General features: G+C 41.2%; 1 protein-coding gene across 1 annotated transcript; it reads right to left on the bottom strand.

The window, feature by feature from the left end:
- Positions 1-6,196: 6,196 nt before the first annotated feature.
- MIS18A (MIS18 kinetochore protein A) lies at positions 6,197-16,099 on the bottom strand (the record flags this gene model as incomplete). The annotated part of the gene is made up of 5 exons (XM_082839112.1): positions 6,197-6,277; positions 6,865-6,961; positions 9,545-9,667; positions 11,906-11,972; positions 15,757-16,099. The coding sequence occupies 5 exons, from the start codon at positions 16,097-16,099 to the stop codon at positions 6,197-6,199; spliced, it is 711 nt and encodes a 236-aa protein (XP_082695238.1).
- Between the last annotated feature and the right edge of the window lie 668 nt (positions 16,100-16,767).

Raw genomic sequence — 16,767 nt, 5'->3', positions numbered from 1 at the left:
ACTAAGCCCGTGCACCACAACTACTGAGCCTGCACTCTAGAGCCCGTGAGCCACAACCACTGAGCCCACGCGCCACAACTACTGAAGCCCGTATGCCTAGAGCCCGTGCTCCGCAACAAGAGAAGCCACCGCAATGAGATGCCTGCACACCACAACGAAGAGTAGCCCCTGCTCGATGCAACTAGAGAAAGCCCGCGCACAGCAACGAAGACCCAGTGCAGCCAAAAATAAATAAATAAATAAATTTATTTTAAAAACTTGCACACACACACAACAATAAAGATATAATGAAGCCCGATAGCCATGCAACCATGACCAGTGATCAAGCCATGCCCATGCGATCCCTCCCTCTTGCTGTATAGTTACTTTACTGAAAAGTTTTACAGTAAATCCCAGGCCTCATGGCATCTTGCCCCTGCATATTTCATCATGTGTCACTGACAAATACGGACAACTGAGAAGAGAATTTTAAAGGGGAGGACAATTTTAAATTGTTGGAAGTTTTAGGGCTTTCAGAGACAGTAGCACTTTGAAGGAGCTCCTTGGTGGCTTTCAAAAGAGTGGATTCAGTAATGCCCAGAGTGGAATACCACACAGGGTGGCGTGGGTACAGTTACAAGTAGGATAGCAGGGTCACAGGGAGGATGTTTGTCACCAAGAAGAGACCTGGGCATGCTTGCAGGGTGAGATTTGAGAAACCAGAGTGGACGGAGGCTGACAATGTGAGAAAATAGGTACGTATGCAGCAATATTCATGCAGTCCATTGAATAATAAATGAGCATTTACCACGTGGCTGCATTCCTTGCAGCACAAGCCAAAAGACAGATAAAATCACTGCCCTCATGGAGATAACACTCCAATAGAGAGACAGACATTAAACATACAAACATAAAATATGATGTTCGGTGTGTAAGTGCAGTAACATCAATGACACACAGAAGGTGGCTGCAAGGGAGACGTAAGATACATGGAAAGGTGAGAGCCTGAAACAGGCCAGCCAGCACCTCTGGGCAGAGCAGGGGAGAGGCCGGGAGATACAACAGCCAGAGAATCTCAACGTAGGGACAAAGGAAGGGAAGGCAACTCACATCAAGGGGGCTCAATCAGCTTCAATTATAAGAAAAAAACAAGGGAGAAGCTCATGACTTCTAAACCCTCTGGACACTAAATTGCTAACACTACAGTAACGGATATAGTTTCCCTTTATGTGTTTTACTGCTAGGAAGCAAGGAAGCACCACAAATGCACCCAGTGTAAAGAAGCAGCAGCATTGCACAGGAGGAAAGCCCAGGCTCCGTTCAGCAGCCGAGCAGGACTTCGGGCACTTTATTTAACTTCTCTGAGCCTCAGTTTCTGCATCTATAAAATGGGAATAAGGATTTCTATGAAAGACGGTTTTGTGAGAATGGGGTGAGACAAGCTAGGTGGAGCTCCGAGCACAGCCCTTGGTACACAGTAAATGATCACTAAATGCTGCCTAAGAACAGAAAGGTGACCCCCGGGGAGGCAACTGTGACAGTGAAAAGCAGCTGCCTGTCCCCTTCAGGGAAAACTCTTTGATGGCTTCATAAGATTTCTCTTCAAAATGGTCACACACTCTTGTATTTGCTTTGGAAAGTGTTACTCAATGGAACATACATCCTACTTTTGCAAAATTTCTATGATTCTCAAGAAGCCTCCGAAATTACAAGCCTGCAGCTGAGACACAAAGGTGACGGCGTTAAGAGAACTAAATTATCCTCAAGTCTTCGAACAGCTCCTGGATTCTCATTTCCTTCCTTTATTTCTGGTTTCCTTTCAGCTTACATGAGTTGTAAGGTCGAAAGGGCCCTTGATAAATTACCTTGTCCCCCTCTCCGCCTTAAAATTAAATAGAGGATCTAAAAACCACGGTGGTCATTGTTTAGGGGAAAAAAGTTATCGAGTTAATTAAATTTTGTCAAGCTCGCAGAAGTCAAGAGGGGGCTGATTTGAATGAAATGAGGCCAGTTCTCTTTGAAATCACATTTGGGCCAATAAAACTCCAGACTCCTGAACATCCCTTCCTCAGATCCCCTCACTTCACACTCTCTGCCTCTCAGATTATCATCACAAGATTTTTAGGCAAGTGTAAACACTCCAAAGAGACTACAGTTATATAGACTGGCCTTGACTGCACTCGGACCGTCGTGATCAGAGGCCTGGATAACAAAACACCCTACAGACGGAACCCAGCTCTCATTAAACAAAATTAACCATCAGTACCCAGAACATGTCTGGGTTGAAGAGTAAATTATCTTCCCTCAGTTCAAAAGTGATGGCAAACGAACTTTCTTTCCATGTTCCCAGGCAAGCAACTGCCCAGTAATTTATCTTATTCAGGAAGAACCAAAAAATGTGTGCAACATTGACTATATAAAATCTTAAGTCATTTGCTTTCAGGTATCTTACTTTTTCCTCAGAAGAGGTCAAGACTGTGACTACTGAATCACTGAGGCCTAAAGATACAGCATTTCATTTTAGATTTATTTAATAAAAAGATCTTAGGACTTGGTCTTCTGGGTGTTGAATAGAGAAGTCATTTTCTCTTCTCCAACTTCAAGTCAAACAGTATAGAGGGAGGTTCAAAATATACAGTAATGTGCTGGGAAACCAGCTCTTTGGGGGGAAGAAATCCTGATTTTTTTTAGCACTTGCAAAGTTCTCTGGTGTAAATATTCCTAATCGTGGCCAATTTGAAGCTACCAAGGATTGAACAACGGGCTCACAAATTCCTGAAATTTTAACCATTGGCTCTCAGCTCCTGCACACCCTGGCGTCAGACAAAGAGGTGACTGGTTGAAGATTTCTTTCATGTCTCCTCTCTTATTTGACAAGTAAACTCAATTGTTAAGCCACTAAACAGTGTGAATTTCATACCATAGGATCACTTTTAAACAGGTTTTAAAGTAGATATCTCATCCTAGGTAGTCATTAAAAATCAGGTTATAAAGGAATGTTTAATGATGCAGAAATGTTCAAAATATTTTTATTAAAAACAATATGACAAGAACAATTCCAAATTTGCATATAAAACAAGGATATACTCCAAAAAGTGAATAATTATTCTAGTTGTGAGATTGTGTGGGTTTTATTTTGTTCTTTGTACTATTGTTCTACTTTTCAAATTTTCTGCAATGTTCATGTATTTGTAATTAGAGAAAGAACTAAATCCAGTGTGTGTTTGTATATATATATATATATATATATATATATACATATACATATTTTAATATGGTGTTTCAGATTTTTTTCTTTTACATCCATACAATCTTATGGGTAGACTGGCTAGAAGACTAAACCAGATCCACCCTATTTAAACAAGGCTAAATCTTTGTCAGTTGTTTTTGGACGCTTTACAGTTTTCAAAGTACCATCATAAGCATTGTCTAATTTATCTGATGCAAGGGAAGCAGGTTATTATACTTCATTTTACAGAAGAGGAAAGAGGCTCAAAATGACTAAATGATTTGCCCAAGGTCACATGGCTAATAAAGCAATTAAAGGGGGGACTCTAGCCCAGGATTTCTGCTACCCCTGAGATTTCCCTCAGAATCTCATCACGTTGCTCATCAGGGGCCCCTCTCTCGAGAAGTTCCTACTGAACACCCAGACCCATCTCTGCAAGGAGGCACTCTCCTGGTTTTGCCCATTTTAAATTCCGGAAGCCTGACTAGAATCACCAGGGAGGGCGCGCTCCATTCAGGTATCAATCCTACACAAGCAACCCCCAGAGCAAGCGCTTCAGCTTGGAAGTTTATGAACATAACAGGATAGCTTGCTGAGAACAGCAGAACCCACGCTCTGGGATGAAAACCACGTACAATGTTCGACACACATGCATTTACAACGATCTGTAAATGTCATGTAACAGATCCTGATACTAGCCTCCACAGCTTCTCCCTAAAGGACTGGGTAGTACCCTTTCACAGAGATGGCTGAAGAAACAAATTCTGGGTAGATCCTATCTGAAGCCTCTTTGGTGAGTCCTGTGCAATTTGCACTGGAATGTCCATGTCTAGCTTCAGGACGCTTACTCCTGCTCATGGGCAGTGCTTTGCCAGGGCTTAGTAACCAGAAACAACAGCGCACAGCATTATTCAGTGATAAGGAATAGAAACAACTCATTCCTCAGGTCGTAGGTTTTAGTATGTGGCTATATAAGGCAAGTTTAAAAAAAAAAAAAAAGCATTCTGATGAGAGATCATGCAAAGCCAGAAAAGCCAGGCCACCAGCCTTCAGGGAACAGGTGGCCTCAGGAGAGGCTGGCCCGGAGTGTGGGAAAGGCCCGTCTCCTCCTAAGTGCCACAGAGCAGCACACAGGGAGGATGAAGCAGTCTCACGTGGACCCCTCGAGTAAGCAGTGTGGGAGCCTCAGAGCTCTCTCTCCCATGGTGATGGCAAGACCATCCCTTCAGTGACATCACAGGCAGAAGCCAGATACGGACTGTGCCTTACAAGGAGATATATATTTTATAAATATATATTATATATATATATATATATTTCCTGGGATTTGCTTTTAGATGCTTCAGCAAAGACCCTGTGATACGAACGTGTGCGATCTCTCCACCTGCACCCCAGGGACGGGTAGTTAACTTCATCTGAAGGACCCCAACTGGAGATAAAATTCCAGGGGTGGCGAATTTGCAGGGAAACACTAATGAAAGGCCCACACTTGGAGAAGCCACAAAGGCACTTGGGCTGTTTATTTCCCAAACCACCACAGAGGCTTGGTTAGCACTGTGGATATTAGAAATTACTCTTCATTGGTGAAATGAGTAGTTTTCAAGAGGTACGGATTAGCTAGAAATTCTGCCCCAGAATGAACAGGGTAAAAGGAATTAGGGAGCCAAACTGCCTACCTCTTTGGAATGGCCCTGAAAGTGACTGTTGGAGAATTCTGTTACCCGTGCAAGCAGAAAGTTAGCTGAATCTCGCTGTTAAAATACTCTCCCATCTGTTCTAAATGAACATCCACGCAAGTGCCACCGAAGCACCTAAAAGGACAGGCCCCTGGGACTTCCTCAAGCTTACTGAGGCAGGATGACTGTTTTGTTGCCAGCAGGTGTTGAGAAGAGACCTGGACGGCTCCCTAATTTCAAATTATTAGAGGCTGCTGACAGATACATCAAAAAAGAGCTCAATAATTGTGAATGATCAATGATCGAGTCAATTTGACTTGGGAACTTTTATATGACAACTTTAAGTCTCCTCAGACATAATCAGGGCAGTTCTCAAACATGCTGAGTACTAACATTATGTGGCCTCATGTCCACTCGAAAGCAGAGACGGCCTGGGGAAACGTGGGGTTACCCTGACGGTCCTAAGCTGGACCCTCACACTGCCATGCCCAGTAAATGTGTAGAGTTCATGACACCAGGATTTCTGAGCTCAGGTAAATAACTGTTTTGGAAAAATCAACTGTAAAGCACTTTGTTTTAATCTTTATTTTCTCCCTCATTATAAAAACAACATGTGCTTACTCTACGTCTTACATTATAGAAAACTGAAAACTTCCCCAGAACCCCACCCTCAGAAATGATTACTACTCTTTTTGGTAGATATTCTGCCAGGTTTTTTTGGCATATAGTAGTAAATAAACAGGATCAAGTGGAATTCTACCGCCACTAGAATACATGTTATTCTGCTCTTGTGTAAGGTTTTGAATAGTTCTGACAAATAACTCAACTAACCAGTTTCTCCACAGAGCAGTACGCATTAGTTTTCAGAGGAGATTCAACCACACAGTGGGTGGGAAAACTTCTAAGATTTTCTTACCACTCAATATTAAATATTGTTCGAAGTATTAAAGGTGAAATAAAGTTTTAAAAAAATAAGAAATAAAGAATAACAAATTTGGTACTGAGGAGAAAACCGTTCAGAAAATTACGGCGGTTTATCAAAATAAAAACTACTAAATTTCACTTCCAGGAAGTATCACGACTTTAAAATTGGAATTTAGGAAACAATCATCTTTTTACCATCAAATACAGCTGGAAAAGTAATTCTACAATTCTTCTCATTTGATCAGTTGATCAGTTCAAGAGAATGTAAAGTACATGACCATTTTGAATTCTTTCAGTTCTAAGTGAAGTAAGTTATAACAAGAATTGCTACATATGAAACAACTGTCCATCAGCGAAGGACTCCAGAATGGGAGACTTGGAACAGATTTCAGCTTTTGCAGCTGGTAAAGGGCAATTTTGATTCAACCTCCCAAAGCTTTGTTTGCAATGCTGTCAAAACATCTTCCATCTATTGAATTGAAATAAGAATATAAAAAAAAATACATGATTAAAATCATACATGGTTAAATATGATTAAAATATTCATCATTAATACAATTTCTGAATATGTTATGCATTACACACAGATAGTAAGTATTTAACAGAATTCCATTTAAATAAGACATAAGTTTATTAACAGTAGTTCTCAACCTCTAATCTGTAGCTTTTTTATACATTCATCACTATCTTGCCTATCTGTGAGAGGATGCTAACATTCAAAAACAAGGCTATTTTTACCGTGAAATAATGATTTAAGAAGATATATTTCTATTTTAATAGTTTTAGAATATATACTACTTTGATTTTAGTATGAAATGTCTTCTTTATTATTTTTTTGATATAGCTTTAGCTTAATTTGTAGTTTGGCTCCCCCCAAAATCAACTTTACTAACAACAGAAATAAATAAGTAAGAATAAAATAAAATAAGCACTCTCTTCCCATGAAAGTGCTAAGGTCAAAACAGAAAACACATTAAGGATTATTCGCGGAGGAGCACTTGATCACTGACTGGAAGTTGTTCATACAAAGATACAAAAAGTGCAGAACAAGATTACCTGCTTCAGAGATTTTTCTATTTCAACTCGGCTTTCAAGATTAAAAAGCTCTTTATCTTCTGACACAATTTGCTTTTCAGAGGACCCTAAAACATAACTGAAGTATAATAACAGTACAGAGTTAAAACATGAAAAGGGAGTAAATATAAAATTTACATGAATAATATTAAGGGAATTCCCTGGTGGTCCAATGGTTAGGGCTCTGCGCTTCCACTGTAGGGGACACAGGTTCGATCCCTGGTCGGGGAACTATGATCCCACATGCAGTGCAGCGCAGCCATAAGTAAGTAAGTAAATAAATAAATACAAAAAATAATGATATTAAAACTTGAATATGTATATCAAACTATATATTAGTACCAAGTAAACACATAAAACAACTACTTTTGTTAATAGCAACCTACATAGGAAGCTGAACTACATGAAATCATGTTTTTCTCCATAACAGCTTTGTCCGAGAGCCCTACATATTTCCCAATGTTATAAGTATTTTGTTATTGGAAATCAACTTGCTCTGTAGTAAGCTGGGTGGCAAAACATTACCACTCATGGTTCAAAATTCTATTTTAAAGTTTTAAAAGATCCTGAAGAAGCCACTGCTTTATATCACTTTTTTTTTTTTTTAATGTAACTTCTCAGGAACGTGTGCATTTTCAAGTTTGACTTTTAGTATATAATTTGTGTAGTCAACTCTTGATTACCTAGATTTGGGCAGCTTCAACAGTTATCCTGTAACTTATGTTTTGCTCCACTCTCTGGGGTGATGAGATGCTGTGGTTTAGAAAATACAAAGAACAGAAAAATTGGCCTGGTAATGGAAGGAAAAGAGGCCCAGCTTTGGTAACAAATAAATCTAAACAGTAGGGAAGGAGGTGCTGGTATTTCTCAAAGAAAGAAACTTGACTCTTTTTCGTTTCTTTAGTAGAAGTCTTTCCTTACATGTTAACAACTTCAATATGTCCCTTCTTTTGTCAAATAAGAACAGTCTTCTCTTGGAAACCCAAGATTAAATTGATTAAATTTCTGAAAAATGACATGGGAGGCAAAATTGCAGAAGGCAATTAATATCCTGTTTAGAAAAGAAAAATGAGATGGGGGGAAAAAATTAAACGGTATTGAGTAATTTATAACACTGTAAATAAACATTACAGAGGGCATCCACTTCTAAAACAAACCAGATTCCTCGTCATTAAAATTCTGCCCCAAGAGGTATTCAACTGCTCAGGAAAAAACAGCTTCAGTACTATGACCCTCTATGGAGAAATCTTCCACACATTTTCTCTTATACAGATATGCATCACTTTTAAAGTTTTGTACCAACCGTACTGAAGAGTTCACGTTGTTTATACCTGTACTCTCCCCCACATAATTCTCACAAATCTTAGTAGAGCTCTCATGGAGATTAAGGGAGCAGTTGTTTGGGCCTGGGTCTTCTATTTAAAACCAAAACAGATCAGATCCCTCTCTAGGCAGGCCTGCAAGCTTTACATCAATGAGCAGTGCTTGCTATACTATTCTCTTGTGTAAGGAATATAAAAAGTTTGCAGATTTTATCATTTTGACCTAAACCTGTCTAGTTTCAAAGAAGGTGGCAAAACTGCAGTCATCAAAAATAATTAAATGAAAAATTATAATTATAAGAAGAAGAATACTGTTTTAAATTCTTTAAAGAGAAACTCTAAGAAATTCAACCGGAGTGACGAAATACCTTGAGTAATGAAAGTGTAGGCATTTTTTTTTTTCTTCTTAAATTGTTCTTCTTTCCTGATACTTAAGGTTTCCTAGGCATCTTTAAAATCTTAAGGGTTACATCTTTTCCAGGATAAGTGAAAATACACTGGGGTCAACTGATTAATTGTTTCCTGTTTTAAAAAGGCTAGTGAATTAGAGGGCCATTAAGATATCTGTCATCAGACCCTAATTCACCTGGTCTCCTCACGCTTTTTAGAAGTCTTGAAAAATGAAGGTACTTCCTTGCATCTCTCAAAACAAGCAGACAATTATTTACCACCCTCAAGGAAATAGTTGGACTTTGTATTTCTACTTTTCCAGAACACCAAAGGGACTTCTTTCCTGACCATTTCTGTCCTATTTCTTTATGATATTCTAGGAGACTAAAAACTAGAGGGAAAAATAAAATGGACAAAATATATTGATCCACACAATGGCTTTTAAAAAAAATCCTATTAAACTAAATTCGATTGTTAAGAAAAACAACGTATTTTTACTCTGAAAAATGTTCTCAGTGTTTTCTCCTACAATTTAGAATGACAGATTTTTCCAATAGCAAATAAATCGGGTCCAAACAAAAAATCACTAGCGGGGCTTCCCTGGTGGTGCAGTGGTTGAGAGTCCGCCTGCCGATGCAGGGGACACGGGTTCGTGCCCCGGTCCGGGAAGATCCCACATGCCGCGGAGCGGCTGGGCCCGTGAGCCATGGCCGTTGAGCCTGCGCGTCCGGAGCCTGTGCTCCGTAACGGAAGAGGCCACAGCAGTGAGAGGCCCGCGTACCGCAAAAAAAAAAAAAAAAAAAAAAAAATCACTAGCTTTATTGTCAGAAGTTACTTAAAAATATATTTTAACCAGTGTTGATTTAGTTTCGATGTTTTCATACCAATTTCTCTGGAAGCAAGTTTCTGAGAATTCATTTATGAGCTATTCATTTATACATCAAACTTACCTTTCAATGGCTTCGACACTGAGACAGAACAAGTCCCTCTTGTAGTCTAGATTCTTGGGTGTGCACCTGTATACGTAGCCGAGGTTGAGGGAACATCCTGCGCAGTACAGAGTCTCCAGGATGCTGCAACAAGAAATGCCACTGCTTTAGCAACTGGTTATAACAAAAATCCCATTGTTGAGATCCATAAACACCTAAACATTTAAGTTGCTAAAGTATGTTATTCTGACCCTACTAAGTCATATGTACAGAAGAAGGAAAAAAATGATAGTAAGATGCTTACATCAGAAATGTAGACAGTCGCCTCCAGGCGGCACTGCCTTAAGTATCCAGTGACAAAGGGCATGTACAAAAGTGACGAGAACAGGGTGTACTAAGGTAGTGTTTTCCTAGAATGCAAATGCCTCAATTCAGTATTAAGAAAAATTAACTAAAATTTTGAAATAAGACAAAAAGATTCTACATGTCCTTGTAATGTTATATTGTCCACCAAGGATCATTAGCATTCTGGGGAAGGGATAGGCAAATTTTTTTCTGTAATGATCCAGAAAACAAATATTTTAGGCTCTCAGGCCATATGGTGTCTGTTGCAACTACCTGCCTCTACCACTGTTCGCACAGAAGCCGCCACAGATAATACATAACCGATCTGTGTTCCAATAACAATGTATTTACAAAAACAGGCGCTTGGGACTTCCCTGGCAGTCCAGTGGTTGAGACTTCGCCTTCCAGTGCAGGGGCTGCGGGTTTGATCCCTGGTGGGGGAACTAAGATCCCACATGCCTCGGGGCCAGAAAACCAAAACATAAAACACAAGCAATATTGTAACAAATTCAATAAAGACTTTAAAAATGGTCCACATCAAAAAAAAAAATCTTAAAAATAAAAACAAACAAACTGGTGGTTGGCCCATGGGCCATAGTTTGGCATAAAGGATGGGTTCAGGTGATACAAGTAAATAGGACTTAGAAACACTGGTTCAGAGCGAGAGTCAATTCCCTTTTCAATTCTCTAACAATCCTGATTATATATAAAGAGAAGAAAGTCTCAGTCTGCTGCTAGAATGTCTTTAACCTGCATCTCACAGTTGCAAATCTTTTAACAGTAGGAGAACAGACCTCAGGCTCAGAACCAGCCAGGCAATACTATCTCAGCTAGAATTTAATAACATGTGTTTTCAGTGTAATTATCTTCACAGTTACTTTCCAGTTACAGCAAATGACACATTTACGGCAGTAATATAAAGATTCCTTTTTAAATAAATTTAAATAAAAATTAGGAGTCAGTTTAATGAAAAATATTAAGTACATGATAGCACAGCTGTTACACGGATATGGCAAAAATGGTAAAGCTGACGTCAAAATGACCAGAGCTGGGAAGTAGAGTACACTCTGCAGGAAACAAAGAGAAATAACGAAGCATCATCCTCGCCCTTACTAATCAGTCCTGCATCCTGAGTGAAGCTGGAACCTCCTCAGGCCTTGCTTTCTTCATCTACAGAATGAGAAATGATCTAAGGCTGGGTTCTCCAAATTTTAATCACCAGAATGCCAACAGTACAATTTTTGTTATATCCACATACTACCTGTCCTATTATGAATTTAATTCTCCTTAAATAGAGTCATTTTTTAAATAAAAATACACTTCATTTGAATGGGACAATCTAACGTTACTAAAATTAAAAGCTAACATTTTAAAATAAAAAATATATATGATCATTAATTTCTGTTCAACTGCCTGTGTCCCACGTATTCATATACATCAGTATGACACGTTTCGGGCAACAATACTAGAAGGCAGAGCTTCCCATTCAGTTTGCTGAGGACGCCACTTGCAGCAGATGCGTGGCAGGTATAGCAAGATTCTGACCACTTCAACCATTGGAGTGGCAGCACAGGGCCTGCCAGTGCTGGAGGCCCCATGCTGCTGTTTCTGCAGCCCTGTCTGTTTACCTCAATAGGCCGTATATGTGTGTATGCATGACCTTAGCATTTTCTATGGGCGCCATGGCATGAAAAAGGTAGGGAGCGTTCATCTAAAGCATCCTTTGGCTTGGAGATTCCATGATACAGATATTTTCCTTTTCTATTTTTATTTTCGATTTTCTTCACAACAAGCGCAAACACCCAAAAAGGGAGTGTCAGAATGTGCCCTGAGAGGTTTAGAAACTCTTCCATCTCATGTCTAAAGGAGACCACCAGCACTCAAGAATTGGTATATTAGAATGACTGATTTTATACTGATTACCATGAAAAAAGTTTTATCCCAAATCTTACTGCTGATGGTCTCCTTAAAGACTTTTATTTGAAAAATAAACATTTTCGCTAATGTACATATTCACATAGATATAGCCTTACTCACCAACCATTTTCATTTTTACGTTTGGATAGTATCTGTTCCTTATCCACAGAAACATTACAGGAAACACCTAGAAAGAAGAAAGTAACAATAATTTCTTAATGCCGTTTGTTACAATACACACGCAGACATTGAGAGAACTTCTAATTCAACTTTTATTTTAGAACCCAGAAGGCCAGAAAAAAAAAAAAGGCTCAAAAGTCCCACACACGGGGTAGTTTAAGACTAAATGTACAGGGTCTTCTGGAAAAAGAGAGCAGAATAAGAGTTATTTCCTTCCATTCCCAGAAAACTCTGAAATTAACAAAGTGAATAAAATTAGGAAGAAAAAAATTCAACTGACAGTAAAATTTGGGACAATTAGAACCTCAAATCATGGACTATCAAGAATATCTGCCAGACACAGTAAAACTGGGATCAACCCAAGGAAGAGGATAAAAGCCTGTGCGTACATCTCCAGATCTCACACGCAGAGCTCGTTTCTCTAGAAGTAACTGAGAGGGTCCTCAGGAGCTCAGCCCAAAACCTTTTAGACCACAGCCCGGACAGGGGTCACAGCTGAACCCTAGAAGCAGCAGGAAACATTCCCGTTTCCCAAGTTCAGAACACACTAAAGGCGGCGGAATCGGGAGCAGAGGGACATGAAGAAAGGACATCAGACCTACAATGGCCAGAACAGACTCTCGATTTCACCTCCTCTACAGTCTACCTTAACTCAGTAAATTCCACTTCCATCTACCCATCGCTCAAATCAGAAACCGGTATCACCCCTGATTCACTGTCTCCTTGCACTTCTCCCCACAGAGACAGTCCACAGATAAACCCTGTCAGTTCTACCTCACAACCCTCACTCCAGCCCCCAGACCACCTCCACCTCCTCTGGCTGGACGGCTGCACTAGCTCCTCACTGACCTGCCCACTTCCATGCTGCTTCTTCTCTTCAGTGCATCCTCCAAAGAAAAGACTGGGTCATATCACTCTCCTGCTTAAACAACAACTCATGCACTAGAATAGATTCTCATTCCATAGAACAGCCTACAAGGCCCTAAATTTTCTGGCCCCTTCCTTCCTCCCTAAATCTTATCTTTAATCTACCATTCGGTCTCGCTAGCCTCAAGGCCCTTGCACTAGCTGCTCCCTGTGCCTGGAAAAAGCAAAGATCATGACACCAGAACTGAACATGCAGCCAAGTTGACATTCCTGTATAAAGACAACAGAAAGACATTCTCAAGCGCTCAAACTTGAAGTTTTCTTGGGGATGGGAAAACCACTGGTGAAGATTAATCAAATAAACAACACAGGAATGAGAAAGCTATTAATAAGCCTTCTCATTATTAATAAGAGTCCTGGACTTGAGAAATAAGTTCATAGAAACATTGTATTAAAGCTAAAGGACGATGCCATGGCTATGGAACAGTATGTAAATGTTATAAACCTTGACAAAGTAAAAACAATTAAACTAACTCCAATTGGAGCGGGGAGGGGAATGGAAATTAATCCAACGTTCATTTTCTAATCTTTCACTGGGAGGAAGGGGGGAGGGTGTTAAATCAATTTGTCTAAAGCTGATAAAAAAGGATATTTATATATACTTTTTAAATTTTAAAAACTACTGGTATAGACAAACTAAATAACAGAATAGTGTTTTCATAGATAATACAAAAGCGCCCACGTGATAAAGGAGAGAAAAGACGTAAAAACAGAAAGGATGGTAAAGATTTAGCACCAAACATATCAATATTATTTCTTAAAAATAACATAAATGTCAATGACATTTATGTCAATGACATAAACTCACCTACTAAAAGGAAGAGCTTCTCCTACTGTATCAAAATCAACCCAAATACATACATGTTGTTCTAATGGTGGCAACACTGGGAAAAAACCCAGACCTCTGTCAACAGGGGCAGACTGGGAGGATGAATGGCATCTCCATTAAAGATATCACTTACGTGGCGCTTCCTATGTCTTCTGAGCACATGACACACATCAACTCACTTAATCCTCCTAATCACCCCATTAAGTATTATCCCCATTTTTACAGAGGAGAAAACTGAGGCACAGAGAGACTAAGTAGCTTGCCCAAAAAGACACAGCTAGTAAGTGGCAGGCCAGGATTCAAACCCATGCAGTTGAGGGCCATGATCTATACTGCCTCTCAGCAGGGGTACAACAAGAAGCTATTAAAAACGTGAAGTATATCTATATGCACTAATATGGAAAAATACTCAGAATATATGTGCAGAATAAAAAAGTAAGGATGCTTAACAGTATAAATAATATAATCTCAAGTATGTTTTGAAAAATTTACATCTTTAGGGAATTCCAAAAAATTTACATATTTAAACATGCTCATACATGCACGGAGAGTATCTGGAAGTATAAATGAGAATAAAGCATGTTGAACTCTGGGGACATGAGAGTGTCAGCATTGGGGGATAAATCCTTTTGCATTGATTTTAATAGCTGCAAAGGGTTAATCTCAATGAATTGTATGGGAAATGTATGTTCTTAGGCTTTTGTTTAACAACTGAAAGGGACTATCGTTAATTGCATCCTTAAGGAAAAGAGGTTCCAAAAAGTTTCAGGTTAACAGGTGGACACTGCTGTCCTCCTTTCTTCCCAATATATCCCAGGAAGGAAAACATTCCACAAATGTCAACGAATCGGTGGTGAATTTCTGCCATAAAATATTTACAGAATTCAAATAGAGCATAAATTTCATCTTGAAAACCACAAGTCCAAAAAGAACATACATTTTTACACCAACTCAGAAAAAATATGTGAACCACTCCCCTATACAAATACTATGAAAACAACAAAACCAGGAAACGTTGGGGAAACATAAAGGTTTCAAAAGATACTGGCTCTACCAGTTACCTGTATGTTTACCACATCCTCCTTCCTCTCCAATTTTGATAGGATTGTTGGTGCTTTTACTGCAAGTCTCCTTTAATTTTTTTGATACCATTATGTTCTGTCAACTCTACGGTTGTTAACACTTCAGACGGTAAAGGTGTCCGCTGATACAACTATGAAAACTTGAGAAATCAACCCTGACATCCCCCGAAGGAAGCACGCAGCTGAAAAGCTTAATGTCCTAAACCATTAACAATACTATTTACCGATTAACAGCCCGCTAATTTCTATGAGGAGTAACACAGAATATCTACACCCTAAATGCTTACAACCTAGCTGGTCATTTTTTTCTAAGTAATGCTCACGACGACACTGATTCATCCACTGCTCTTCCGGGACGGGGGAACCTCAGAAAAGAACCTGTCACTCGTGAGTCCAAGGTGCAGGGATGACTCTCCTCCTCCCCTTTTTCTGGGACAGCTCACCGTCTCAGATTTTTCTGCTTTTAAAGACCCTGGGAGGGTCTTCCGTGGTGGCGCAGCGGTTAAGAATCTGCCTGCCAATGCAAGGGACTCGGGTTCGAGCCCTTGTCCGGGAAGATCCCACGTGCCGCGGAGCAACTAAGCCTGTGTGCCACAACTACTGAGCCTGCGCTCTGGAGCCCGCGAGCCACAACTACTGAACCCATATGCCACAACTACTGAAGACCGCGCGCCTAGAGCCCGTGCTCCGCAACAAGAGAAGCCCCTGCAATGAGAAGCCCGCGCACCGCAACAAAGAGTAGCCCCCGCTCGCCCCAACTAGAGAAAGCCCACGTGCAGCAACGAAAAACCCAACGCGGCCAAAAATAAATAAATTTATTAAAAATAAACAAATAAATATAAATAAAGACCCTGGGAGGCCCCGAAACACCTCCGCCTCCTCCGGGGCCGCCCAGGTGCGGCACACCCGGGAAGAAGGCGGTCCTAAGTCCTAAGGCCCCCGCCCGAACTGACAGCGCAGCAGGATGCAATTGGTGTCTTCCTGGCTCGTCACCCAGCTCAGCGAGTCGCCCAGCGGCCGCCGGCAACCAGAACACAGAAACACCAGCGGCCTGTCCTCCTCCTCCGCCGGCTCCGCAGCCTCCTCGCGCCGCGTCCTTTCCGTGCTGGCCACCGACGCGTCCCCGCTCACGCAGCTCCACATGCTCGCCCACTTCTGCAGCAGCTGGTGGCGGCTCGAGTCTTCTGAGAGCCGCTTGCCTAAGAGCGAGGAGTTGCTCCACTTGCCCTTGTCGCCACACGCACAGCTAGTAGAGGAGCATGTTTTGCAACAAGCCTGAGACCAAGGACCCGCCATTAGCTACAAATTGCCTGCGCCGCGGAGGGTCACGGGAAAAACGCCGTTGCGCGTGCGCGAGGCGGGGCGAGGCGGCGCAGGGGGAGGGGGGAGGGGCGGCAGGCAGCCTGGGAGCGCGCTTGCTCGCGGTGGAGCGGGGCCTGGCGGGGGAGTCACTGCGCCTGCGTCGCGCTTTCCAGCCTCAGGAAATTGAGGCTGACCGAGATCCGCTCGCTAGGCTGCCTGGGGAGAGAGTGCAGCCTCTCACATAGGAGGGGAAGCGTCTTTGAAAAAGTTAGTCCCACCGAACTACATTACCAGCCCTTCACGGAGACCTTGGCAATGGTTACGAAAGAGAATATGCCGTCTATACACCACTCAGAGATAGAGGAGTTGGGGCGCAGTCCTGCTTTCTCCGGCCTCCTCCCTCTATGTTTCTGTGGCTACAACCCCTCAAATTTAGCGTGCCTGAGAGTCACCTGGGAGCTGGATGGGACACAGATTTCTGAGCCCCACTGTGGACTGAAAAAACAATGCACGACTTAAAAGTTGAGAATTATGTTTTATGTGGTGGACTCGCTGAGGACTTCAGCCCAGGAGGCAGCCTGTCAGATAGTTGGGAGGGACTGCTCCAAAGAGGTAAGGAAGGAGCCAGGATACACGGGAGATTTTGGAAAAACAAACAAATC

Source organism: Leucopleurus acutus (genome assembly GCF_964270905.1).
Source record: "Leucopleurus acutus genome assembly, chromosome: 5".
Taxonomy (NCBI): domain Eukaryota; kingdom Metazoa; phylum Chordata; class Mammalia; order Artiodactyla; family Delphinidae; genus Leucopleurus; species Leucopleurus acutus.
This window is presented reverse-complemented; position numbering and strand designations above follow the sequence as displayed.